Below are 27,153 nucleotides of genomic sequence, written 5' to 3'. Positions count from 1 at the left end.
AAATTTTGTCCTGCATTTTTTTTTAGTTGTAATCTCTGTCCTGCCTTTTTATTTTTTACTCTGTTCGGTCCTGCCTTTTTTTTTAAAGTATATCCTGACTTTTTTTTTACCTAAATAAGTTGTCATCCTTACTTTTTTTTTGCAAGTGTCTCATCCTGCCTTTTTTTTTTACTCAATTCGATCCTGTCCTGCCTATTTTTTTCAAATTTAATCCAACCCCCCCAACCCCCCATAAAAATCAAATGGTAGCTCCCTTAAGAAAATGGAACTTGAGTTGACAATTGAAAACTTTTAAATCATCACGTTTGCCATAGATTCTAGTTTGAAGTCTTCCATCGGGGTCAATATCGAGGGAAAGATCAATATATCAAGCATAACTCATAGTGTCAGTATTTGTATATATATATGACTGAGATGTAAACTCTCCATGCAGTGGTCAGAGACATAATACAATGTCTCTGATGTTGGTTATTCAGTGACTGGACATCATCAATATATACCAGAAAGTGAAATTGAAGAACTTTTTAAGATTGCCTTTTCTTTTTGTCGTTAAGAAGGTTCATGTAAGTACAAAAAACAAGTCGCCCAGTAGGGATGCACACTTGGGAACGACCATTTAACTTCAATGGGGGGGGGTATGTTCCCAGTTCGATGATATTGTGGTCAAGCAGATGACAAAAAAAATATTCTTACTCTCCAAATTTTCCGCATACCTTAATTATAGTGTTAAATTTTGAAAAAAAATAACTTGATTGATAGCGTCGAAAAACTAAAAAAAAAAAATTCTGACTCGGACAAAAAAACCATCACCCTCCCCCCTTCCCCCCTTTGAAGTTAAATGGTTGCTCCCTTAGTACTACTGGAATACTGTATCGACTGTATGTTGAAAATTTTACACTCGTCAGTAATTATGTTTAGATATATCTTAATGTTTTCTTTTCTTATCATATAGAAAATTTTATAGTTCTATTTGCGCATACCCTACATTTTAAAGTTTATAAATTTACAAAAAAATAAAACATCTGAAATTAATTTACGTACTTTCTGGTGAACTGTTTTATGTGGTATCCACTTTGATCATATTTGTAATTAACTTCTTCAGAGGAGAGTTCCATTACCAAACACTTTTGGATTTAAACCATGACGCACAAAGGATAACTATCTTAAAAATAAATACAGTAGAAGACAAAACTAAGAAAAAACTGTCAATATAAAACGAAGCCCTGAGCCACAAAGATAATTGTTTCATGAAAGAATTCCGTTGGAAAACAGTGCCGTAGAGTAAGCTAAATTTAGAATCGAACATGCTTACGCCATACTTTTGTCAACAAAGCGTTATTCAACATGTGTGTCAATTTTCTACATATCTGTCAATCTGCCTACTGAAAATTGATAGTCAATAAGGTTGATACATATAAATCCTTAATCTTCATTATTGGAAATGAAAGTAGACCTATTGGGCTTCAGTATTCAGGCCAAGGGCATAAATTTCTGTGTTCTCCGTATCAGGTCCATTCCCCCTAGTTCGCCCATGTAGTTCTTTTGCCCTAATTGTTATAAATAAAATAATATTAATGGTATAATTCAAGGTTTTTTAATCTTATTCTGATATTTAGGTGTCAGGTCCTCTCGCCCTTATAAGATCTTCACCCTGGGTTCATTTGCCCTTAGAGTCTGTTCGCCCTGGGTTCTTTCGCCCTACTTTTATTCAAAATTATTAACCCCTTTGCCCCCAATCCCACCTTGCAACTGCCATTCTTTGATAGCTAATATGACCCACCATACCTTTTAAGACCAGCCCCAGCTGAACTATGTTGACAGCAGGGAGTTCAATCTTGTATTTCATGGTCCATTAGACTCCTTCCAGATGTGTTGTAATGAAAATATAACCGCCTTAATGCCCTTCTTGGAGTTAAAAATTGGATAACTGTGAAAAGTAGCCAAAATCAGGTGGGGGTGGGAGTCATTTGAGGGCCATTATGTTAATGGTATGGGCCGTAGGTATTAACTATTATCCTTAATGCTTGCATAGGTAGTTAAGGAACACAAGGAGGTATTATATGGCCCAAAAAAATCTGGTTTGATAAAACTAGGTCACTGTTTTGTCAGAAATCTGTAAAAACGGAAACCTTTTCCTACTGTATAAAACTGGTGGAAGGCCTTCAAAGGACTCAGGACAAGTAACTTTGCACCAAAATGAATAATCTGTAACAACTTAATCTCTGTTGTTTGAAATTAGGAAGAGTTATCATTTTACAAGTTTACTTAACTGTTCATTTAAATGACTAATTCTGCAATATTTATCCTACCTGTTTTACCTTTGATCATAAGGGATAATCATTATCATTATCATTATCCCTGATGATCAAAAGTGAAACCGGTAGGATAATGGACGTTTTCATTAAATTTTGTGAATTTTAATTAAGTAATATAATAATATAATGTAATATAATATAATACATGAACATGTGTATCAGCATTTTTACAAATTTTAACTTTTATTTACTGTTCTTTACCTTTTGCAGAAATTTATGGACATTTCTTTATATATACATGTAATTATATACATTTGAAGTGTTTGATATGTGCCTACAACTTCATAATTAGTCCCCTACCGACTAAGTGAAGTCGAAGGGGACTTTAGGTTTGCACTCCATCCGTCTGTCTGTCTGTCTGTTCATCTGTCAGTCCGGCAAATCAGTTTTCCACACTTTTTTCTTCGTGCTCGAAGATATTGATTTGATATTTGGTATATTGTTTCATCATGACAAGTTACAGATCAAGGTCGAATTTTGTTCCGATCTGATGATTTTGTGCAGAGTTATGGTCCTTGGACTTAGAAAATTCACTCAAATAATCAGTTTTCCGCACTTTTTTCGTCATGCTTGAAGATATTGATTTGATTATTGGTATATAGTTTTTTCATGACTAGTTACAGATTAAAGGGAAATCACACTATTTATACTACTAATAATAATTCATTGAAATTTTGCATGTAGACAGATCATACTTATTAAGATATTTTAGGCGAAAAAAAAATTGGGGTCACCGATGTTGTTTTCGAGATATGACGTCATCAAAACTTAAAGAATCGCGTTATAACGAAATATAGAAAGACCGCTCTAAATTGTTAAAAAAAGACAAACTTATTGAAAAACTATGTTTAACTGGAATAACAAAAACAGTCAAATGTAACTTGTACCTTATGAACATTTATTTGTCTCGGTTTCCTTATTTTTGAAGACATTTAAACATTTCCCGCCATTTTTAATTGCTATTTATAATAGATTTTTCTTGAAATAAAAAAAATCTACTAATGTTTTTCCCTTCAAACTTCTGCAAAAGTTGCAGCTTCAGGGAAGATTTTAAAAGCATAAATAAAAAAGGGGGGTCACCGATGTTTTAAATCCGCTAAAACGGAAATAATCTTTATTATTGAATTTTGGCGGGAACTATAACCTTTTAACGTTATAGAACGACGTTGCTGGCATAACAGCATTTCTTGCAACTCTTGGGTTGAATTAAACCTTTTCACTACAAAATATAATATCATTTTTGAACATTTTTTAAGGTATTTTGATTATTCATTGATATCTTTATCAATCTATCGAATCGTTAAACATAGATACAATAACAGTTTATTATAAAGTAATTGTCAAAGTTGAAGTCATCTCATTTTTTTAATTGCATTTGTTGTATGGGGAAAACGAATGTTTGCCTCATGCCGTATTATAGAAATAATTTTCGGCTTCCAGATAAAGAATCTTCTACCTCGGAAGACTGAGGGTATCCGGGCTGAAAAGTAACACGTTCCTTTTAGACTGCAGGCAGAATAATTTCGTTACCATAATTTCACTAGCTTGTCCATTCGCACCGGGAAGATAAAACCTGAAATGCCGTGTTAAAAATGCCACAAACTCAGCACTTTAAAAGAAACCTATTTTCGGTAGGAATTTAAAATTGGTTCCGTAATTACACAACGCTTCATAATTTATTCGAACTGTGGAAACCAAATTTTTTTCTGAGTTCTATCATCCCGCACCCATTTTTCATACATCGTTTCATGTTCATTGTACATAATATGTTCAATGTTCATCGCCTGTGTATTAAAACTTTATGTACATGTATTACGTATATTCTATTACCGTTCGATTAATCGCTCAACGTTGGTATGTTATGAGAAATACAATGCATCTGATAATTTAGAGTTAATTGACAATAAAATACACATCGCCATATTGATATCAGGAACATATAATGTTCCCAGTTGATGTATTTAAAAAAATCTTTTAATTTGTAATAAACGGATCTAGTTTTTTTTCTTGTTCTGCTACATCTATCCGTGTTTCTGTAGACATGTCGATATATTTTATCTAACTCTAGTTTTTTGTCGAGCCTTCGACTTTAGTCGAAAAAGCGAGACATAGCGATCCTACATTCCGTCGTCGGCGTCGTCGTCGGCGTCGTCGTCGGCGGCGGCGGCGTCCACAAATATTCACTCTGTGGTTAAAGTTTTTGAAGTTTTAATAAATTTCTTAAACTATCCTGGATTTCTACCAAACTTGGACAGAAGCTTGTTTATGATCACAAGATAGTATCCAGAAATAAATTTTGTAAAAAAAAATCTATTTTTTCTGTATTTTACTTATAAATTGACTTAGTTTTTCTGCTAGGAAACAATACATTCACTCTGTGGTTAAAGTTTTTAAGATTTCTATAACTTTCTTAAACTATCCTGGATATGTACCAAACTTGGACAGAAGCTTGCTTATAATCAAAAGCTTGTATCTCGAAGGAAATTTTGTCAAAATTTTGTACCTGTTTATCCGTATTTTACTTATAAATGGACTTAGTTTTTCTTCCAGTCAACATTACATACAGTATGCAGTTAAAGTTTTTAAAACATTTATTAGATCCATAAACTATCCTAGATTTATACCAAACTTGGACAGAAGCTTCTTACAATCAAAAGATAGTATCGAGAGGAATATTTTTATTGATTTTTTTTCTCATTTTTGTTGAGCCTGCGATTAACAGCAAAAGTAGGCGAGACATTGGGTTCCGTGGAACCCTTACGAATTTTTTTATCAGATGACAAATGAGAGTGTGGATAATCTTTGATGTAGAATAAGAGTTCGAGTTCCAGCTAAATTTAGAGTTAAAGTTCCAGTTTTATTTTTTGTTCGAATGTTAATTCGAGTAAGAGTTCTAGTTAAAGCTCGAGTTCCACTTAGAAACTTCCGAGTTATACTGTAAGATAGAATAAATTCTGGTAAGAGTTAAAATTTTGAGATCTGAGATCCGATGAAATTAAAAGAAAGATTGCAGTTTCTAATTTCTGTTGGTGCACCTCTCTTTCTTGAATTGTATAATTCTTTTATCACATTTATGTTTCAGTATGGTATAGCCTATTTACTTTTTTTTGCCAAAACTGATTAATGATTGGTAATTGGAAAATAACTGATTGATTGTGTGTGCCACTTTCAGCACTCTGCTATATCATGTTGGCCATTTTTTTTTTAAAGAACCAAGGTATCAAGAGTAAATCAGCTACCTCTGTATTAAACAAATAGTTGTCCTTTACAGTCATGATCGGAATCTGACAATCTCCCTATATCACTGTTTGTTGACATGCAAGTGATCACATTGAGTGATCTGAACACGAACCAACATCTGAACTACTAGTTTTTGTTTTGTTTTTGTTTTCGTCTTTTTCTTGATTTTTGCAAAACTTTCAGTGGCAAATATTACATGAATATCAGCACAAAATTTTTTTCTATATGAGATGAAACTCTTTCACAAGACGGACCTTAATGTGATGGTTACAGATTAGCACTCTGAAAGACATGTTACTCTACATAAATACATGTATGTGTATTAAATATTTCTCTTGTTGGAGTCTTGTAAAGCCAAATATACAGTGTGGATTTTTTGTTGTTGTTGTTGTAGGCAGTACGGTCATCAATAGTACAAAAATAACTAGGCATAGTGTTTGATATTCCCAGATTGCTCTGACGTCTAGCGGCCTTATTTTTTAACTTGCTGGTCGTACAGTTCGCTATAATTGACAGTTTGAAGAAATACTACAAAATATGATTTTTTTTTGTGCCCAAATTATGTAAGCCTGTACAAAGCATTAAAGGAAGATTGAGTATAATGTACTATATAATACGGTGCTAAATTTCTTTGATTTCGACAGACAGCAACCGATATAAAATTTTGTATGCTTCTTTTACAGTGATGTTTAACTGGCGTTATTCTTATATAACGTTTGATATTTCAACAAATATGATTACTCTACGAATCACTCGTGTTCATGTGTTTGTGCCCCCATACCCCCCTTCCCAAAAAAAAAAAAGAAACAGAGAGAGAGAGAGAGAGAGAGAGGCGTTTGACACCAAAGGAACATCGAAACTCATTGTTCTTATTTACATCCCTCTGTTGGACAGAAAACTACAAATTCCGGAAGCTGTATGCTTACATGCTGTTACTCTTGGTATATTGTTATTTCTTCCAGTATATTCCCACATACCGCATCGCGACGATACGCTGCCAACAGTTGGGTTACACTAATGACATCTACAATTGCCCGTATTGACCGGATGAGATATAAATAGTCAGAACTTTTTTGTTATTTGATAGATTATTTTAATATTTGAAGACCTTAGAAATATTAGACTATATTTTATGAATATTTAACAAAAAAAAGTTGACCGGACGGATTTCACACTCACTGATGTACGCTTTACAATATTGAACTGATCGACAAAAAGTGTTACTAGTAATATCTCTTTTGTTTTACAATATTTTTTCATACAGCTAAGAAATCTGCGATATTAATAGTTATCTTACATGAACATTTAAACTTCATAGTAAAACAAAATGTTTTTCTAAAAAAAAAAGTTGACCGGACGGATTTCACATTCGCCGATGTACGCTTTGATTATACTGAAATGATCGACAAAAAGTGTTATAAATATCTCTTTTGTTTTTAAATTTTATTTTTCTTCGTGAAACTAAAAAATCTGCGAGATCAATAAATATGTTAATATAAGAAAATATAAACTTTCCAGTAAATAAAAAAAAAATTCTACAAAAAAAAGTTGAGCTGACGGATTTCGCTACAAATAATAAAGACCAGATCAACAAAAAATGTTGATATTTCTCATATCTAACAATATTTTTCGGTGAAATTAATAAACCTTTAAGAAAAATAATTGTATAAATGGTATTGTATGTAAATACTAACTCAATAATAATAATAATAATAATAATAATATCTTTATTTAAAGAGAGTAACTCATTTGAATTAAACCCAAATGTAAGGTAATTCAAGACCATATCAAGACCACTTTCGGCTATTTTTTTGCCATACATTTTGTCAGTTTCGAGTAGCATTTTCATTTTTTGCACTTAAATCAAAACGTCATTTGCTTTCTCTTGATTTAGTGAACGTCCCTTTGAGCGGGTCGCCATTTTAGAAATTAGCAACCTTTACGACGGACTCGAAACGGCGACGTCATAATACGGTCACGACACTATAGTGGCGCCGAGAGCGATGCGTATAAACAATAGTGTGATTTCCCTTTAAGTTCGCATTAGTTCCAGTCTGATGATTTTCTGCAGAGTTATGGTCCTTGGACTTAGAAAATTCACTCAAATGATCAGTTTTCCACACTTTTTTCGTCATGCTTGAAGATATTGACTTGATATTTGTTATATAGTTTACACCATGACAAGTTATAGATCAAGTTAGCATTTTGTTCCAGTACAATGAATTTTTAACCGGTAGGGGACTATGTATTGCCATGCAATACTCTCAGAATGCTTGTTAGATTTTAATTTTTGTACAATGTTTATGGTAAATTAATCTCATTAGCAGCATCGGGGATCCAATACATTTTTTCTAAATTCATTTAGTAGCCAACACTTTTAGAATAGAATTGAGAATGGAAATGGGGAATTGTCAAAGAGACAACAACCTGACCGAAGACCTATACATGCTTTTTCAAAGCAAAAAAATATCAAAGTTTTAGTAGCAAACTCTGAATTAAAATTTAAGGGGAGGTTTTTTACTTTACTCCTGCTTGATCCCAACTCTGATATGAATTAAAAGTATTCTTATTTTGTACTGTCAAATCAGATGAAAACTTATCTAATAAAATTCTTTTTTACCATGTCTATGAAGTAATTTCCCAAAATTTTTATTTATACTCCAATATACAAATATTTTCATATTAATAATTTAGTTTGATAGGAAGTGTGTTACTAAATTATGTTATATATCCATTTTTAGGGTTGAAGTATGGCCTACTGGGATGGAGGCTCGGGAAGTGGTGGAAAGAAACCATCTGACATGAGGCAGCTTTCTCCTCGTATAGGGCAGGTAACTCCAGAATCAGAGGAACAAGTTATAGAAGAGACAGAGGATGTTGTCAGAAATTTTTTATTTGAACGATACACAGAGGACCTATCCAGTCAGTCAGATGACAGTTCAACTGAGACAACACCTCAGATTCAAGAGTTTATGAATTTTACATCAGACCCAATGAGGTAATATGATACAATTACATAGCTAGACAATAAAAGAACTTTAGTTCCACCATCTTCGCTAGACAAGGGTTACGATCCAGTCCCCTCCTCTCCACCCTTGGCAGATTAAGCCAACATTTGTGATAACAATTTTGCGCCATCTACTACATCACTCTTGACCAATGGCAGCACTTGAACTCTCTTCAGTGTGGAGGTGTTAAAATGGTTGCGTCTAGTATTTACAAATTTCGTAAAGCTGGAGCCGAAAATAGATATTGGCATTCCAATATTTTTGCTTTAAACATACCCAAGAACTTTTTATTAATTGATAAAGAACTTTAAAATTGTCATTTAATGTCGTCATATGGTTTTGGGGGTAAAGACATGTTGCACAATCAGCACGTTGCAATTGTTTATGTACATTTTCTACATTTACATGTGATCATCTTAAAAGTGCTTTTTGACTAGATGCAGCCAGTTACAACTGCGACCAATTACCTCTACCTCGTGGATCCGAAATTCTATCTTAATCCGCCAAGGGTGGAGAGGAAGGGACTGGATCATAACCCTTGGCTAGCGAAGATGTAGCTCCACTGAAAATAGAAGATAGGGTAGCATACAAAGAACATTCAAATACTTAGAAAAAGTTATAGAAAGAAAGAACATGAGAAAAAAAATGACATCAACTGTAACAATGTAAATTGAACATCTGACAGTTTTAATTGTGAACCTGTGAACCATTGGTTAAAATCAACTGGTTTAAAAACGATTTGTAAAAGAATTACTTCATTCAATTAGGACATTAAAAATTGGCTAGGGGAAATCAAAAGGAAATGATTAATTAAATCAAAATCTTTTGAATTTGGTTTTGGATCTTATTTTGGCCTTTTTTGTAATATGATTGCAGATATACATGTATAAAGGATATTTAAAAAATGAATTGAGTCACTTATAAAAAGATTACAACATTTTTAAAGTTAGGTCCCTATAAATGTACCTATTGATATAAAGACATAAATAATTATCAAATTATATGATAGTGATGCCCAGGTCTACTTCCTGCAAAATGCTTAGTTAAATATTAGAGTTTTGTTATGGTTGACCTGCATTTGACCTAATTGAAGCTTGATGGTAAAGACATTTTCATAAGAATCATACTTTTCTGCACTGTATTTAGCTATTCTAGTGTACATTATGTTGATTAAGGAAAAATAAGACATTTTGATGGAGGTTGTACAATTTTTTGCTTCCTTATAAATATTGTGAGACCCAAAACAGCTGTGGCAGTGGCTGCTGAAACTTATATAATACATTTTTTTCATCCAAAGCACTTGTCATACTACATTGTACTACATTGTACCTTTATTTTTCAGTCAAGCATCACAAGTAGGCAGGCAGCTAGCCGTTATTGGTGATGATATAAATAGGAGGTATGCTGATGAGTTCAGTGATATGATACAACAATTGAGAATTACTCAAGACACAGCATATGATGTCTTTGCCAGAGTTGCCAAAAAGTAAGAAGGTTTATTTCTGGTTTATTTAAACTAGTTAGATTGCATTTACCAGAAACCACAGTCAAAAATAAATTAAAGTTGTTGGTATATTTTCAAGCAATTTATTTATGATATACATATATACTCAGGTATTCTGGTTACAAAATCATCTGCATGTGAATAACTGTACTTGTAAAGAAAACTATTTTATTGATAATTACATAAGTTATAGAAAGTAGTGTAGGGCATCTTTGTGTTTTATCTACAATTATGGACTGACATATAACTCTGAAATTCAAATATTGCCTTAATATTATCTGTTTCTTGATACAATGCATTTTTAGCTCACAATGCAAAATGAAAGCAATACTTACCCTACAGTTTTCACAAGCACTTTGATTCTATTTGTATATAATTCTTATATGATTTGCATATTAGGGAATACGTTTATATGATTGGTCAAGATGGCTTCAGGTAGTGGCTCTTGAAGTTATTTTTTTTTTTCGATAGACGATGTTGACGGAACTACTTTTTGTAACCAATGTAAATGAGATAGCGGCGATTATAACACAAACCGACTCGACGTTTAAAATATTTATTTTCACTTCCCGTTTATCGTTGAATTAAATGATAAACACAAAACATTAATTTGAATAATAATAAGATAGTTTTGTAGCTTATTTTTTTATCAGATAGCAAATATCATGGAGTACATTTTTTTTGCGTTAACCATAATGTATTCACGCGCCAGGTCAATTCACAAATATACAATTTATGTGTGATAGAGGTTACGAGTGGGGAAATTAAATGCCTTATCTCCAATTTTAAAGAATTATGAGGATCAAATGCATTTTAAAAGGAATTTATTGGTGTATAAACTGGATCATATTTGTTTGTGGGTGAATTGGTCCTGTTTATATACACCAATAAATTCCTTTAAAAAGGTGTTTAATCCTATAATAAGCTTACAATTGTTACATTGCCATACACATTTTTTTTGTGCTTTTCTCTGGAACTACAGAACTGAAATACTTTATATTTGGTCAGCTTCACATTGATGAGTTGTAAAGTGTTAGCACCTTTCCGATCTGTCAGTCGAGTTCTATCGTTTTGCTGATACTTTGAATTTTGAAACATGTTGAATGAAAACAAATACTTTCATTGAACTTATATCAGAAACTAGTGAATAGCATGACTTCATATTTAGTCATATTTATTACGTAACCAGTTCAATTAGTGGTTTTATATAAACTCCTCATACAGCCATATCTGACACAAAGTGTGGATAGGTATTTTTGTTTACATAAATATTCCATGTTTATTGTCTATTGACAGAATTTTTGCTGAAGGTATAAACGGGACGTGTAGCAGCATTATTATGTTGACATTAATACTCCATGTTTATTGACAGAATTTTTGCTGAAGGTATAAACTGGGGACGTGTAGCAGTATTATTATGTTTACATAAATATTCCATGTTTATTGTCTATTGACAGAATTTTTGCTGAGGGTATAAACTGGGGACGTGTAGCAGCATTATTATGCTTTGCCTATCGTATTGTGATAGAAGTATCTAAAGAAAAAGCTTCTCAGTTTGGACAGTTTGTAAAACTAATAGTTCATTATGTAGTCAGATTTATCAGGGAAAAAATAGTGGGATGGATTGTTCAACGAGGTGGATGGGTAAGTTGTCATAGTTAATCTTCTGTGAATTCATTTATTTTCATGAATAAAAATTTTTGTGGATTGAGGACATTGCATTTTAGTTGATATAATATTTCGTGGTTTTGATGAGGTCTACATACATGCCTATGGAAAATTTGTGCTTCGTTAGACATTTGAATTCGTGGTTCACCTATACCATTTTGTATACCAACGAAATCGACGAAAATTAGTATCCTACGAATAATAATGAATCTGCAGTATTTGTCTAAAGTTCCATTATGATGGAGATATACAATTACACTGATACAAGTCCTATTTGGTAGGATATTTTTTCTTGTGACTGAAGTTCCAGAAATAGATTCATCTACATCAGGTACAATCATTAGATATATTGTTGATACATTATTATTCATGAGGTACTTATTTTCCTGGATTTCCTGGGTTAATGGACATGCTGGATTTCCTGGGTCAATGGACATCTTGGATTTCATGGGTCAATGGACAAAATATAAATTATCTGTAGGCTTGTATACAGATTTTGTAAAAATAAAGTATCCTATAAATGAAAATTTCATTCTTCATTTTTTTAATTCACCAAATTTGGTTCCATAAAAACAAGGAAATTCTCAGAATGCATCGATTCAATACATCTCAACTTCCAAATTACATGGTACAAAACTTTAATAAAAAAAAATACAGGGACTGTTATAATGTAAAAAAAAAAGAAAAAGTTCCTACAACAATCCTGTATACCTTATTGAAACTGTAATTGCTGTAATAATAACATACCAGAAATCACTTTACTGTTTTTACTTCTTGATCCATATTATAATGATAAATATAAATATCATGTGCTGGTAATTACAAAGGCATTTTTGTCCTCACTTAGGCCAGGGTTTTTTAATTTGTAGGTTTACAGATTTTTTATGTGAAAAAGTCGGGTGGGTCAGTTGAAAAAAAAAAGAAAAAAAATATCTTACAAGACAGAAATATGTATAGATTAAATATATATTTCAGCTAATTTACAATAGATTTTATATGCTTTTCTTAATTACTAGTTCCAAAAATTAGAGCTCAGCCGTTTTACACGTACAATGCCTGCCATCGTCATATATAAGTTTGTAAAAAGGGGGTATGTTCAAGGACAAATGGGAAATAAATGGTCATTTCACGAACGAAAAAAACCCAGCTATAGCTATATTGCTTTTTATCAACTTTCAGGAAACATATTGAACAATGAAATTCAAGCACAAAAACATATGAAATAAGAATTGCATACTAGTCACAAGAAAATAACTCTTTACCATCCATTTCATAAATGAAGTAGACCTGTCCAAAGGAAAAAACGAGGATATTGGTTTCATCTTTTGGCCAGCAATCCTGATTTCGATATCCAAATTGACAAACATTATATGTCCCTGCCATAGCGGAGGGGGCATTAAGTTTTACCCATGTCCGTCTGTACATCCATCCGTACGTCCCGAATTTGGTTTCCTTTCTCTAACTTAAGGTTGCCTCTACCAGATGTTATGAATCTTATACACAATGTTTAATACCACAAAACACAGATCAAGTTTGAATTTGGGTGGCGTCACTTTTACCTGTCTAGAGTTATGTCCCTTTACAAATTGCTAAATTGCTGAATTTTTCGTAATCGTTCATTAATTTAAGTTTGCCTCAACCTAATGTTATGAATTTTATACACAAAGCTTATTACCACAAAACACAAATTAAGTTTAATTTTTGGTGTCGTCACTTTTACTGTTCTAGAGTTGTGTCCCTTTACAAATGGAAAAATTTTCAATATTTTTTAGTTTCTGTTCTCTAACTTTAGTTTGCCTAAACCAAATGTTAGGAAACTTATACACAATACTTATTACACAAAAACTCAGATCAAGTATAAATTTGGGTAGCGTCATTTTTACCGTTCTTGAGTTATGTCCCTTTATCATGTTATATGCAAGCAGAAGCATCATCTGTGTCCCATGGACTCATTCCCCATTTTTTTTTTTTTTCAATATATGAAACAAGAGAATCCCATATTGTTAGTGGATATCTGTTACTTTTTACTTGACATCTTTCACGTTTGGACTGGTCCATTTCATCTATGAGATGAAAAATCTTAAGGAATTATGGAAAAAAAGGAAAACTAACTTATTATAATTGGCTTTTAACATAGGTTTCGTAAAATATTTGTGTAAACAACATTTCAAGGTAAGTTTTGATTGTCTATTTTTAGGAACATAAATGCTATGGATTATTTTTAGATTTTTATTCTTTCTGTTAATATTTTAACACGCTAAAATAATGTTTTTAATTTCAGGAAAAGTTACTGCGCAGATATTTTTATTTATATTTCATGGATATTGTATTTGTATTTGTTGGGGTCGGCGAAATAAAAAATCGTAAATATCTATTTTATTTTTTTGGGGAAAATCATAAAAATAGGGTCGGCAGATCTGTAAACAACAAAATAAAAAACCCTGGCCTTAATTTGAATGTTTTTATGCCCCTGTCGTAGTGGAGGGGGCATTAAGTTTTACCCTTGTCCGTCCGTACGTATGTACGTACGTCTGTCCCAAAGTTGGTTTCTGTTCTCTAACTTTAGTTTGCCTCAACCAAATGTTTTGAAACTTATACACAATGCTTATTACCACAAAACACAGATCAAGTTTGAATTTTGGTGGCATTACTTGAACCGTTCTAGAGTTATACCCCTTTACAAATGGAAGAATTGCTGAATTTTTCGTTTCCGTTCTCTAACTTTAGTTTTCCTCAACCAAATGTTATGAAACGTATACACAATGCATATTACCACAAAACACAGATCATGTTTGAATTTTGGTGGCATCACTTTAACAGTTCTAGAGTAATGTCCCTTTTCAAATGGAAAAATTGGTGTATTTTTCGTTTCTGTTCTCTTGTTTAAGTTAGCCTCAACCAAATGTTATGAAATCCCATGGACACATGCCCCATTTATTTTAATAGCTGTCCAAAGTGTATCTACAATACTCATATCTTGCAATGATGACATTTTAAACTGTTATGGGTCATCTGATGCCTGTGACCCAAAATGCAAAACATTTTTTTTTTCTTCAAGTTTTTATTTGTTAAATACTGATGGAGGAACTGTTGAAAGGGGAATAATGCATACAGAAATTAAATTTGAATAATTTATATTTTCAGAGTGATGCCCTTAATTACACTCTACCATCTAACATAGGTTATATAGCAGTTGGTGTGTGCTGTCTTGCTGCTGTAGCTGCTGTGTTGTATTTTAAAAGAGGAAGTTAACTTAGAGTGACACCTAGTGATAGAGATTGTTTTAGTAGAGAAATTCTATAGTGATATCTTGTGGTAACCACATGCAGATCTCTTATAAATAAAATATGCTGATTAAAATATGCATAATTGATTGTTACAAATGTAGATATATTTTGTTTTAACAATTGTAAATATATTAAATTTATAATTTTATAATAAAAAATGTTAGAAAAAATAGTCATTAGTACATTGAGAAGAAAATGATAGTTGGGACCTTTTCCAGAAATAAATGTAGAGGAGGGAGGGACTTCATATAACACACCCTAGATGAAATTTTCATTGACTTTTTGCTTGGTTTTCTAAAACAGATCTACAGAAACAACCTTTGGCTGTCATATTTCATTTCAAGTGCCTTCCAACAACTAGTGCAATTAATTCTGGAAAAGCTATTATTGAAATTCAGACATAAAATTTAATATAAGCTTCTACAAAATGTATAACTGAGATCTTAAATAAATGTAGTTTCTTATTTGATGAGACAATTTCTTTATATATGCAAGAGAACAATTTGATTTTAAGTAACAATTTTTGTTTATTCTGTATCCATTGCAAACAATTCAGTCAAAAAAAAATCTTTCTTGAGGTACAAAATTTAGATTTAGAAAAATAGAATAAACTTTAAATAAAAGAGTGTATTTGGCAATTGCATATTTTGTTAAGAGGCTTGTAGATATCTTAAGAGATTATTTATTTTTGTTAAAAAAATGCAGCTGAAAGTTGACAAACATTTGTTGTTTCAGTTTTACTAGACTAGCTTTCAAAGCTGTTAAAAATTTCTACTCCATTTTTTTTCAAAATTTATCTGAATGAAAACCAATAAATTTCTAAATTTTAGCAAAATATGTTTAATTGAATGGAAATAGAAGTAAATATTTTTTGGATAGGGATAATTTGGTGAAAGGGCAAACACACTATTTACATTTTTGCCCAACTAACAAGATAAACTTCTAAAGGATGCAAACATAAAAGTTTGCAATGTACTAAGTGTAATTGAAAATCATATACATGACCTAGTTCAGATTTGGAAATAATATTCTCAATGCCTTAAATACTGTAATCAAAGAACCTAATTGTTTTTCATTACCTTTGTGCCTTTTTGGTGCATTAATTTTTTTTATTACTGTAAATTCAGAAATTATTGCGAGGATTTTAATAATGCGAATAATGTGACTGGGTGATTATTGCAATATTAAGAACTCACATTCTTATATCTGATACATATATGTGTATGCAGATTTTCCCAAAATCGCAATAATTAATCTCGCATTTTTGTCCATTCTTCAAAAATTGCAATAATAAATGCATGCAATAATTTCTGAATTTAAAGTATTTTTTTTTTAATAATATATGCAATTTTACTATTCAAAATGTTGAATTAAAATTCTGGTGCATGTAAGATATTGTTTGGATTTTTTTAGTCAAGTGTGAAATGTTGATTTTGAATATTCCATGAGCAACATTATTCCAAGGACATAGTTGCCTTTTGAAGGTCGAAAATGAGTTTGCATGTGTTACACACTTTAGAATCTTTGAAAGGAAAAAAATCACTTGGATGGAATTATAATTCATCACATGGTTTTTAACTTGTTTTAATTAAGGAAGCAGCATGAATGGATGGAACATTCAATTTTAATTTCTTAGTTAAAAGATAATAGATATGAAAGAAACATTACTATTTTACACATTGGTTTTTCCTGTATGTTGATAAGTCAAGTAAATTACATTTTTGTTCCCTGAGTTTTGCTCCATGTTATCCACATTCCTGACATAATTGTAGATGTAAAATACTTCTTTGTACACTAATTATTAATAATATATTTTATGTTTTATGCAAATTATTTCTGTAAATTGCACAGCATGACATGTATTTATGATGTCCAATTGTAACAAATAACAATTATGTGTGTAGTCTCATATTTGATGATAAAACTCAGGTTGAGTTGTAAATATAATGAAATGTAATCTATGGTTTCATTTATTTAACATTAATCCAATAAATTAGATGATAAAAGAAAAAAAAATTGAAATATCTTAGCTCTTTAGACATGAATGGTTTTCCTGTTCTCATATTATAAGGTAGTAATCATTATTTGAACTCTTTTACTCATAATATTAAAAAATTGTTGTTTTCTTTTCATCTGCAAACTTTGAATGGGGATAGTAATGAAGAAGTTAATTTTTATAAAGTTTTTCAGTTATGTTTTGATTTGTGATACGAATATTAGATATGCAGATAATATATGTATTACTACTTCAGCAATTATAATTTGACAGTGTGAGTCATCTACAATCATTAAAATTTGAATTTATGATCTAGTGCCAAATGTTAAAATGATAATGGGTAATAATGTTGACCATCTAGTCAGACTTTACAATATTTTTACCATACCAATCTGAAAAAAAAACATAACTGTAGCAGATGTAATTGATTTGTTAGGGGGTGTTCTAGAAACTGTGGTATAGGTTTTGACAGGGTGTACAAAATAACCACTTGATAGATGGGCGAATGGTGGTGGTGGTGGTGGGGGGGGGGGGGGGGGGGGGGGTAAATGCCTCCTGACCCTCTTTTACATTGAACAGCAGAACAGCCCAGCCACTTTATTTTGCATTTGATCATTTCTATTGAAAACAAGCTCATATCTTCTATAAAATATGAATGGCCAGTACATTTTTATGAAAATTTATGTTTTGATATTTTGTAAAGGTTTACATGTATATTGAAAGGAGTTTAGAAAAAGTAAATATATGCAGCAGCCCTTTTTATACAGACATTAAGTGGAACGTATTCTCTGTAACCTTTTGTCCCCCCATCCATCTGGTGTAAGCATGTCATGCACTAACTCAAGAATGCCTGGAGTGATTTACTTCATACCAAATTATTAGGAATGGTGGTTTAAGGGTCTGCATACTTTTTAACAATTTTTACTTATGCAGTTCCAGAGTAATGGGACTTTATTTATTATTTTTACATGTCCTCCACTAACAAGTATGTGTTACAAAATTTTAGCACACTCTTTTGTTAGTTAAATAAGTGTATATGTTCACTCTCACTGATGTGAGAACACGTGCATAAGGTGCTCTTTGAGAAGCTGTTTCTGAAGAATTGAAATCATTTTTTTGTCGTCTTCATATTCTGCAGATTTTTCTGGTATTTTAAACGATCATAGGAGATTTAACATATCTATTTTAAGGTCTTGCTCAGATAGACTTTATTTGCTCAAGAGAAGACAATCTCTGGAAGAGTTCATAGCATTAATTTGTTTCAATCATAAGTCAGAAACCAACATAAACATTTGATTACAAACCTACCACATTACTCAAATAAGTTACTATGTCATTTTTTTTATTTTATAAAATCAAATTGGTACTGTTTTCATAGTAAGCATTTCAACTTGTATGACATTGCTTCAAATATTTCATGTTTAATATGATGATAGTGATATAAACAATATGAAAAATTTAAGCTTGCTTTCTTGTTCAGTTTTTTCCTCTGTTAGTATTATTATCAAATAAGTAACTAGATTGTTCTCTTGCCTTAAAAAATGCTTTTTTCTATCATAATCTGGTAAGAATATTATCATTTTTAATAGAATTGTTAAAATAGATAAAAGTTGGTGAGCAATAAATCATTATTTCACAATAATGAAATACATGTAGTCATTATAAAAATAATCACAGGTCACATACAGTAATAATTTAGATCCTTTATTATTTTGATCATATCTCAAAACGTTTTTTCAATAATTTGTGCAACTTGCATTATACCACCTTCAGTTTCAAAAGATCGGACATGTTTAAATGACAAGATTAATGGTTAGTTTTAGTTAAGTTCCTGTTCAATCTAGACATAGATATTATTCTTAGATGAAATGATAATCTTAGATTAGTACTGTTACAAAATAAGAATGATAATCTTAGATAATTATTGTAACAAGATAAAACTGATAATCATAAAACAGTATTGACAATGTTGAAAGTACTTAAATCATGTTTGTGTGTATTCTTATGTCTGTTTGTGTTTCATTGAATACAGTGAAAGGGATTTTGCTGTTGGATTGTACTGTGCTTTAAGCATTCAACAATCAATTAGTAAAATTTTGATTGCTGTGTAATACCTTTTATGCTATAAGCTCTGTGATTTACAAATATACGATATTATTGTGTATTCAACCTTGATGTTTTTGTTTTTGTTAATTGAAGACTTAAGTTTCCATTGATATACTTGTTTATTTTCAGACAATGTTGTATTGAGCAAGATACTTAAATTCAGCTTTACCTAAAACAAAAGGGAACCAGTTCATTAAAACCCTAAACAAGAAATAGATTTTTTTAGACTTTGGATAACATGCAGATTATTTTATGAAGCACAGAACCATGTAGTTAATTTTATGACCATATTACTTGTTACCGATATATTGTATTATGATTTTCAACAAATGAAATCCACTGTAAACAAACTGAATTCATGTTTTTGAAACATCTGTCCATGTAATTTAAAAAAAAAAAAATAGATAAAAAGAAAGTTTGGACTTTTTACTCGCATAGAAAATTTTTTATTAAACGTAAAGTCAAAGTGAAAACTAGTTAGGTTACCTTTTTCCAGAAAAAAATAAGACTCCGAAAAACTTCATATCTGCTTCCATTTTCTGAATATTTGTCCTGAAACTACTATCTATTATAAATACTTAACTAGTCCGAACTATTGGAGGCCATTGTAGTCGTTTGACTGTTAAAATCTTTGTTATAAATTCTATGAAATTATTTTATTAACAAGTCTAAATCAATTAAATACAACAGGTTATATTGTGATCACAATGTCAAAATCATTTAAGCAGATGAAACAAAAAATGGAAAATTTTAGGTCTATTTATAATTAACTTTAAGTTAAAGAAAGCAAAATAGCATAATTATGATTGTGAGATAGAGATATGTTTTAATGTGTATGAAAGATAAGGTTTAAAATGTGTCATTTTACATTTGATACCACATCAAAAATTAGCTTTCATATTATATAGGTGTTTCTTTGTCCTTGTTTCACTGCAGGGTCAATGTTTTTTTTCCACCATAACTCTTGTTCTAGATGATAGATTCATATTTTCCTTGAAGCATCCTTTATTTTTTATTGTTTGTAATTTCAAAATCAGAAGATAAAAGCCAATATATGTTTGTTACAAGTTAAGAGTAATCTGAGTTTACTGTTTTCATTATTTTATTGTTTTTTTTGTGTGGTAAAAGAAGTTTTAAAGAAGTTTTAATTTTATTCGTTTCAATACATTATGCTTTTCATAAAATATGTGTAAATGAATAATAAACATGTGATTAAAGAAGAAGTAACTTAATTTCATCAAATCAGAACAAATTTTAATCAAATCATTTTCCATTTATGTATCATTGTATGCAAATGCAATCATTGAGATTATTGAATAGAATAATGTAAGGGCTATCCCTAAATTAAATCCAGGGGGATAAAAGGCACTGAAAATACATGTAAGTGGGATTTCAAAACAACCTTTCACACAATAATGAGTTAAATTATTTAATAAATTTGTATGAGTGGGGTATTGCAGAAAAAAATGCCTTTTAACCCCTCAAACCCCATACATTTTATTTTGAAATAGCTCTCAAATAAACTATAATTTAGATGAGAGGTATTTCAGTGTCAGTTTTATATTTACACAAATGTCTTTCTGATTTAATCACAAACAAATGTTATTGACATTCAGTGTTCACTGGAAAATAAAAGTCGTGTAAGTTTAAATTAAAGCTTATGTTACTGAAAACAATGCACAATTGATGACTTATCTACATGATAAAAACATTAAATCAGAAGATATTTGATGTGGCAAAAGTGTGGAAACATCTATCTGGTTACTTTCATTATATGAGAATGTATGTGTTTTTATGTTAACATTGAATTTGACTGAACATAACCAAATAGATAGCTTTAAAAAAGCAGAAAAGTTCAAGTTATTGAAAATAGCCAGTTTAGTAATATTTTTGAGTATACATTGTTTCTGATGCTCAGGATTTTAACTTTTTGAGATATTTTCAATGAACTTCAACATCATTCATTTACTTTGTTTTTATAATGAACTACTGAAGTGCCTTTGAAAATGTAATGGACAATATGAGTGTTTGTTGATTTTCAGTTTTTGTGAACAATTGTATAAAACATTTGTTATTGAGATATTAAACCACTTAATACATACATATCATTTTATTTTATAAGGCATTATAACTTCTAATCCAAAAATGATGTAAATGTTCCATTGCTTGAGGACCATGCAATGACCAACTTCTTTAAATTTGATTGGTCAATCATATCCCTGTCAGCCAAAAAACTGGAAGATACCAGGATTATAATAGTGTACATTAGAATTTTTATCTTAAGTCATTATTGTACTTGGCCTCTGATAGGCTGAAACTTTGATTGTTATTTGGTGAATGACTAGTGACAAATATTTCATGCATATACAGGAAAATGCTGATACTTTGTCAATGACTATCAAATTATATGGGAAAACTTGATTATGTAATGTGCTTTATGGTGCTTTAAATAACTTTACTAGGCATTTGAAGGATACAGTTTTGGAACATATCTTTGTTTTATTATTTTTTTATGGCCCCGCCTTAGCAGAGGGGGCATTAAGTTTTATCCCTGTCCATCTGTACGTCCGTCCGTATGTCCTAAAATTGGTTTCCGTTTTCTAACTTTAATTTGCCTCAACCAAATGTTATGAAACCTATACACAATGCTTATTACCACAAAACACAGATCAAGGGTGAATTTTGGTGGCGTCATTTTTATCGTTCTAGAGTTATGTTCCTTTACAAATGGAAAAATTGCTGAATTTTTTGTTTCCATTCTCTAACTTTAGTTTGCCTCAAATGTTATGAAACTTACACTCAATGCTTATTACCACAAAACTCAGATCAAATACAAATTTGGGTAGAGTCACTTTTAGCATTCTTGAGTTATGTCCCTTTATAATGTTATATGGAAGCGGGGGCATAATATGTGTCCCATTTATTAAATAGTAGTTTAATTATTAATCAAATAGTATTTGAGTGGACAGTTTTCTAACTCATAAATGCCATACATTATTCAATGTTCCTTGGAGGTTTATGAGATATTGAAGATAATTTAAAAAAATAAATGGAATCGACAAAGATGGGAGTACTTGATACCTGGGTCTGGGAGAACAAATATCAAAGTATAAAAGGAGATGTTTGACTTCATAACTATACAACATAAAAAATGATTTAACATTCAAAATAGTGAATGTTTTATTTTAAGGACACATTTTATCTATATCAGCTGATGTTCAGTGTACAGAACAAAGTAAAAGTAAAGTCAGTGAACATTCAGCATAGAATAATATATATGTACCTTTGTCACCATCATGAGTTAGTTTTATTTTCAGATTATTATGTTAATGCCATATGTAATTCAATTTTTTTTCTGGATTTACTCTTATGAACAAAAATAGCCGAAAACGTGGCTAAAGATTTATAAATACTTTTGTGTAAGTTTGAAGCTAAAACCAAAGTGTCTTTGAGAGTAGATTTGACTGTCAAAATTAAACTTTAACACTGGAAACCTTATCAGATAACATTGACATGGCATCCCCTTGAAAGTTAATATATCAAAATGAGAACTACACCAACAGCTTTGATAATAAATACAGTAGATACAAACTAGTATTCAAAAACATCATTGCTGACAAGAGAGACGATAAACCAACACATCACCTTAGTGTTGTCTATAGCAATTTGAAAATAAAACAGTATGTGCAGAAGGTAGACTAGTTGAATCTGATCTTTAAATGGATGGTTATAAGATAAACTGAGTTGGGAATGGTAACGTACACACCCATACAAACAACCCCTTCTGAAAACAATCTTACAGAAATAGATTACCTTAGCTGTATTTAGCAAAACCCATCGAAATTTTGGGTCCTCAATGCTCTTCAACTTCGTACTTTATTTGGCCTTTTAAACTTTTTTATTCGAGCGTCACTGATGAGTCTTTTGTAGACGAAACACACGTCTTGCGTACAATATTTTAATCCTGATATCGTAATAATGAATTTATTATATGAACATTTCTGCAGTGTGAAACACATCTTTGGAAGTTTTCGAAAAGCTATGATTCTTTTTTCCTTTCTTTATACGCAGAAAACACTGCTTCAATTACTACATGATGGTGTCTTTCTGGTGCATGTCTGGTTTCACAGAATTAGGTTAAAAACAAATAACAATTAGTAGTTTAACCCCGTTACTAGTCCAAATAATTATGACGTCTTGAAAGGCTATTTTAATTTTTTTTCTGTGACGCCTTCCTACGACGTTATAACGCTCAGAAGCCATTATTTCCGTCTGGACTTTGAGAGAGAAATAAATATTTACCCACCTCAAATTGAATCGTATCTTATTAATCATTTCTTTTGGATATTTCTGGGAATATTTGCACCAATAAGCACAAAAAAGGTGAGACTTTGTATCTTTGCAAAAATTCTAACCGTTAATGAAGATTTCCTGCCAAAATTGGGTCTCAAAGTTCCCCCCAAAATTCTCTCTCAAAGTCCAGACGGAAATAATGGCTTCAGCGTTAGGGAGCTACCATATTTTTTTTCAAATTTCATCCTAGCTCCCACATAAAAATCAAATGGTAGCTCCCTTATAACGTCGTAGGAAGGCATCACAGAAAAAAATTAAAATAACCTTTCAAGACGTCATAATTATTTGGACTTCCCCGTTACATGTTAAGTACCTTAGTGTCTAGCCATACGTCGTAAATTGAGAACTGTATGCAGACACATATGCATATGATTACTTGACGGTTACCGGACATCAGTTCTAAAACAATAGTCAAAAGAGACAAAAGCTGACTATCAAAGGAACACATCTATTTCACGAATTCCAATATTTTCCGCATAATCATTGAATAGTAAATATTATTATTAAAATTTGATAACGAAATTACGAAGGTTGTAAGAACAGATATGCTCGTGCATGTTCACACTATATGGACTTCATATACAGGAGTGTGCTCCTAAATCAGAAACTGCTCCAACAGAGTTATGAGGTGGAAAGATTAAAAATGACACTCCGTAAATTGTATGGACACCATCACGAACTGGTTGGTATATACGATGTGTCTGTGTCTTAACTAACTAAAGACATTTTAACCACGTCTTAGATTGTGATTTACCATCTACGTCGTCTGGTCTGCTAAGTACCGAATGTTACCTATTCCCGAATATGACTGTTTCGACGAGTGTGAATTCGCATTGCTATACGACGTGTCTCGGTATTAATACATCCAACATTCATGCATTTAGTTATGATGTTTCTTTTGTAAGTCTGGTTCGATATTGTGTTATGTCTTATCTCTTGTGGTTTGAATTCTGTATTTTCGAAACATTTCACATATGTCTTATTCAAATTGTCAGTATAGTCGAGTGACTCGTGGTTCGTCTACAGTGTTTTTGTTTTACGTTGTTTGTTTTCAAGTGTGTTTACTGTTTGGTCTTACATTATCTTGCCTTATATTACATTTTTTTTATTTTTATTTTCGATATGTATGTAAAAGTTAATTTATGATAATTAATCAGCTATTTCCTTTTTAAAGCAATTATATGCACAGGATTTTTTTTTGTTTATACACAGTTTTGATTTAGAAGAAAAACCGACATTGTCATTTCGGGGCGTTTTATAGCTGACTATGCAATATGGGCTTTGCTCATTGTTGAAGGCCGTACGATGACTTATAGTTGTCAATTTCTGTGTCATTTGGTCTATTGTGGAGAGTTGTCTCATTGGCAATCATACCACATCTTCTTTTTATATGGTTAGAAAATACAAATAACACCATTACAAACACAATTCCATTTTAATAATCTTGTCTTGGTTAGAATATACATAAAATAAAACCATTACAAACTTAATCTTATATTCTTGTACGTGTCTACAATACAACAAATCTATTCTATCTTTAGAAATTACCCTGTGATGATATAAAATCACAAACAATACGTCACTTTTTGTGGCGTTGATACATTCGTGTGACACACAGTTTATAATTCGTTTGTGATGTCCTGGTGTGCTGTCGTGGATTCATGGGAGGTGTCCGTTGTTATTCGGTGGTTTACATGTTGTAATGTACTATTATATTATTTATTAATGTGTTTCTCTGTCCTGAGTGTTTTTGCGTTTATTTGTACTGTATTCCTGTCACGTAATGTTGTCATTTTAGCGCTATTTTTAACATTGCCATATAAGCGGGAGGTTTGGCTAGCCATAAAACCAGGTTCAACCCACCATTTTTTCTTAAAATGTCCTGTACCAAGTCAGGAATATGGCAGTTGTTATCAAATAGTCCGTTTCTATGCATGTTGGTGTTTGTTTTTGTTGCAGTTCAGTGTTTCTGCTGTTCCGTTGTTTTCCTCTTATAGTTGATGTGTTTCCCTCGGTTTTGGTTTGTGACCCGGATTTGTTTTCGCTTAATCGATTTATGACTATTCAACAGCGGTATACTACTGTTGACTTTATTTGATATTGTAAACAGAGCCATGATAGAGTAATATATAACTGGTACTTGTAAATGAAATTTTAATTGGAAGGCCCAATTGATCTTGATCTGAGCTGACTACTTTTAGCGAATAAATTTGTAAGTCATGTTCAGTTTTCTAGTCAATGTTCAGCCATATCTGATTTAGTTTAAAAGAGGTGGAATATATCGGCAGTAAACTAAGTTCTGTCAAGACCCTTCCTTGCGGTGAATTAAGATCTGTTTCGTAAACAACTTGATTTTCAACATGGGACACATCTTAAAAGTTCCTGAACTTTAACTTTAACATTTTTATGTTCAAACATTTCAGATGATGTTGAGATAAAAATGTCTGTTCCGATTTAAATACAACTACTAGTGTGGATGCACATATTAATCAAAACTAATGGTTGCTGACATCCACATCATTTGGTCAGTTGTCTCAGTTGGCAATCATACCACATCTTAAATATTTTTCTATTGTAATAGGGTTTCTTTCGAAAATTAGGAATCATATCAATCCGACCCTTGTGATTTTCAATTGCATCTTTAAGTTCAATGTTGAGATTTGTTAAATTCCAAATTCTGAAATAAGCATAAAAAATAGAAATGGAAATAACACTTTGTGAAGCCAAAGATCATGAACCTTACAATATTATATGTTAGTGCGTTCGATATAAACTTCAAACAATTCTGACAAATGTTAACATTGGATGAGGATTAGATGTATTCATAACTTCCTTTCAGGTCAGTACATTGATTTGTTACGGTTTAATATATCGGTCATCTCATAAGACATATTATTTGTATATGATTACAGTATATTTGGGATATGTAGGCAGGAGAGACAAAAAACCCAATTGGTACATAAGACTTTTATTGAAACTCTTTAACTTGAAGAACAAACCTGTAATACTATATTTAAACTGACGACAACGACGAAGACGACGATTGTGATGATGGAGACATTTAAAACGAAAAAGTATTGACATTTATAATTTTAGCTATATTTGAATATATACATTTTGCCAAAAAAAAAAAAATAAAAACAACCTTTCAAATTGGAATGCGACTTCACTATCGAAATAAGGAATGACACAATGAAACTACAAAAGTTTGAAAAAGAGATAACTAAAAGTCAGTATCTTTGACATGCTAATGGAGGTATTCACCATTGCTCGACAACAATTATAATAACGCAAATTGATCATAGGAACGACAAGCGCAAATAATTGAAAACAACTAAACCATAAGATAGTCCTTGTTTAGTTTTAATATCCAGTAATGGTGCAATTGAATTTTGCCGTATCATTTGCTTTACATGTATTCAACCTCCTCAATATATATTTATATAATAGAAGAAGGCAACCTTACTGTATGATACAAAAAATATCTCTTTTCAAATGAGAGGTACTAGTAATCAGATAATCAGTGACAATAACAAGAGGATCGTTGTATCGAAACTAGCCTCCATTTTGAGTGGAATATGTGTAAATGTTACATTAACCTGGTTAATCATAACTTTTTCTGATTGACCGGGAAACACGTCTTGTTGACAAATTTGCAATCGCAAACAACAAGCCT

At 31.4% G+C, this 27,153-nt stretch overlaps 1 protein-coding gene across 2 annotated transcripts; it reads left to right on the top strand.

The window, feature by feature from the left end:
• The first annotated feature begins 1,099 nt into the window (after nucleotides 1-1,099).
• LOC127725664 (bcl-2 homologous antagonist/killer-like) lies at nucleotides 1,100-21,227 on the top strand. 2 transcript variants are annotated; one of them, XM_052232816.1, is made up of 5 exons: nucleotides 1,100-1,281; nucleotides 8,297-8,553; nucleotides 9,906-10,049; nucleotides 11,525-11,711; nucleotides 14,880-21,227. In XM_052232816.1, the coding sequence occupies exons 2-5, from the start codon at nucleotides 8,306-8,308 to the stop codon at nucleotides 14,985-14,987; spliced, it is 687 nt and encodes a 228-aa protein (XP_052088776.1). In that variant the 5' UTR covers nucleotides 1,100-1,281; nucleotides 8,297-8,305; the 3' UTR covers nucleotides 14,988-21,227. The 2 variants fall into 2 exon arrangements, with proteins under 2 accessions (XP_052088776.1, XP_052088777.1); XM_052232817.1 differs by lacking the exon at nucleotides 1,100-1,281 and adding an exon at nucleotides 1,304-1,404.
• The last annotated feature ends 5,926 nt before the right edge of the window (nucleotides 21,228-27,153 follow it).

Source organism: Mytilus californianus, unplaced genomic scaffold (assembly GCF_021869535.1).
Source record: "Mytilus californianus isolate M0D057914Y unplaced genomic scaffold, xbMytCali1.0.p SCAF_15, whole genome shotgun sequence".
Lineage (NCBI taxonomy): Eukaryota > Metazoa > Mollusca > Bivalvia > Mytilida > Mytilidae > Mytilus > Mytilus californianus.
Note: the sequence above shows the minus strand (reverse complement) of the source record. Positions and strands in the feature narration are given on the sequence as shown.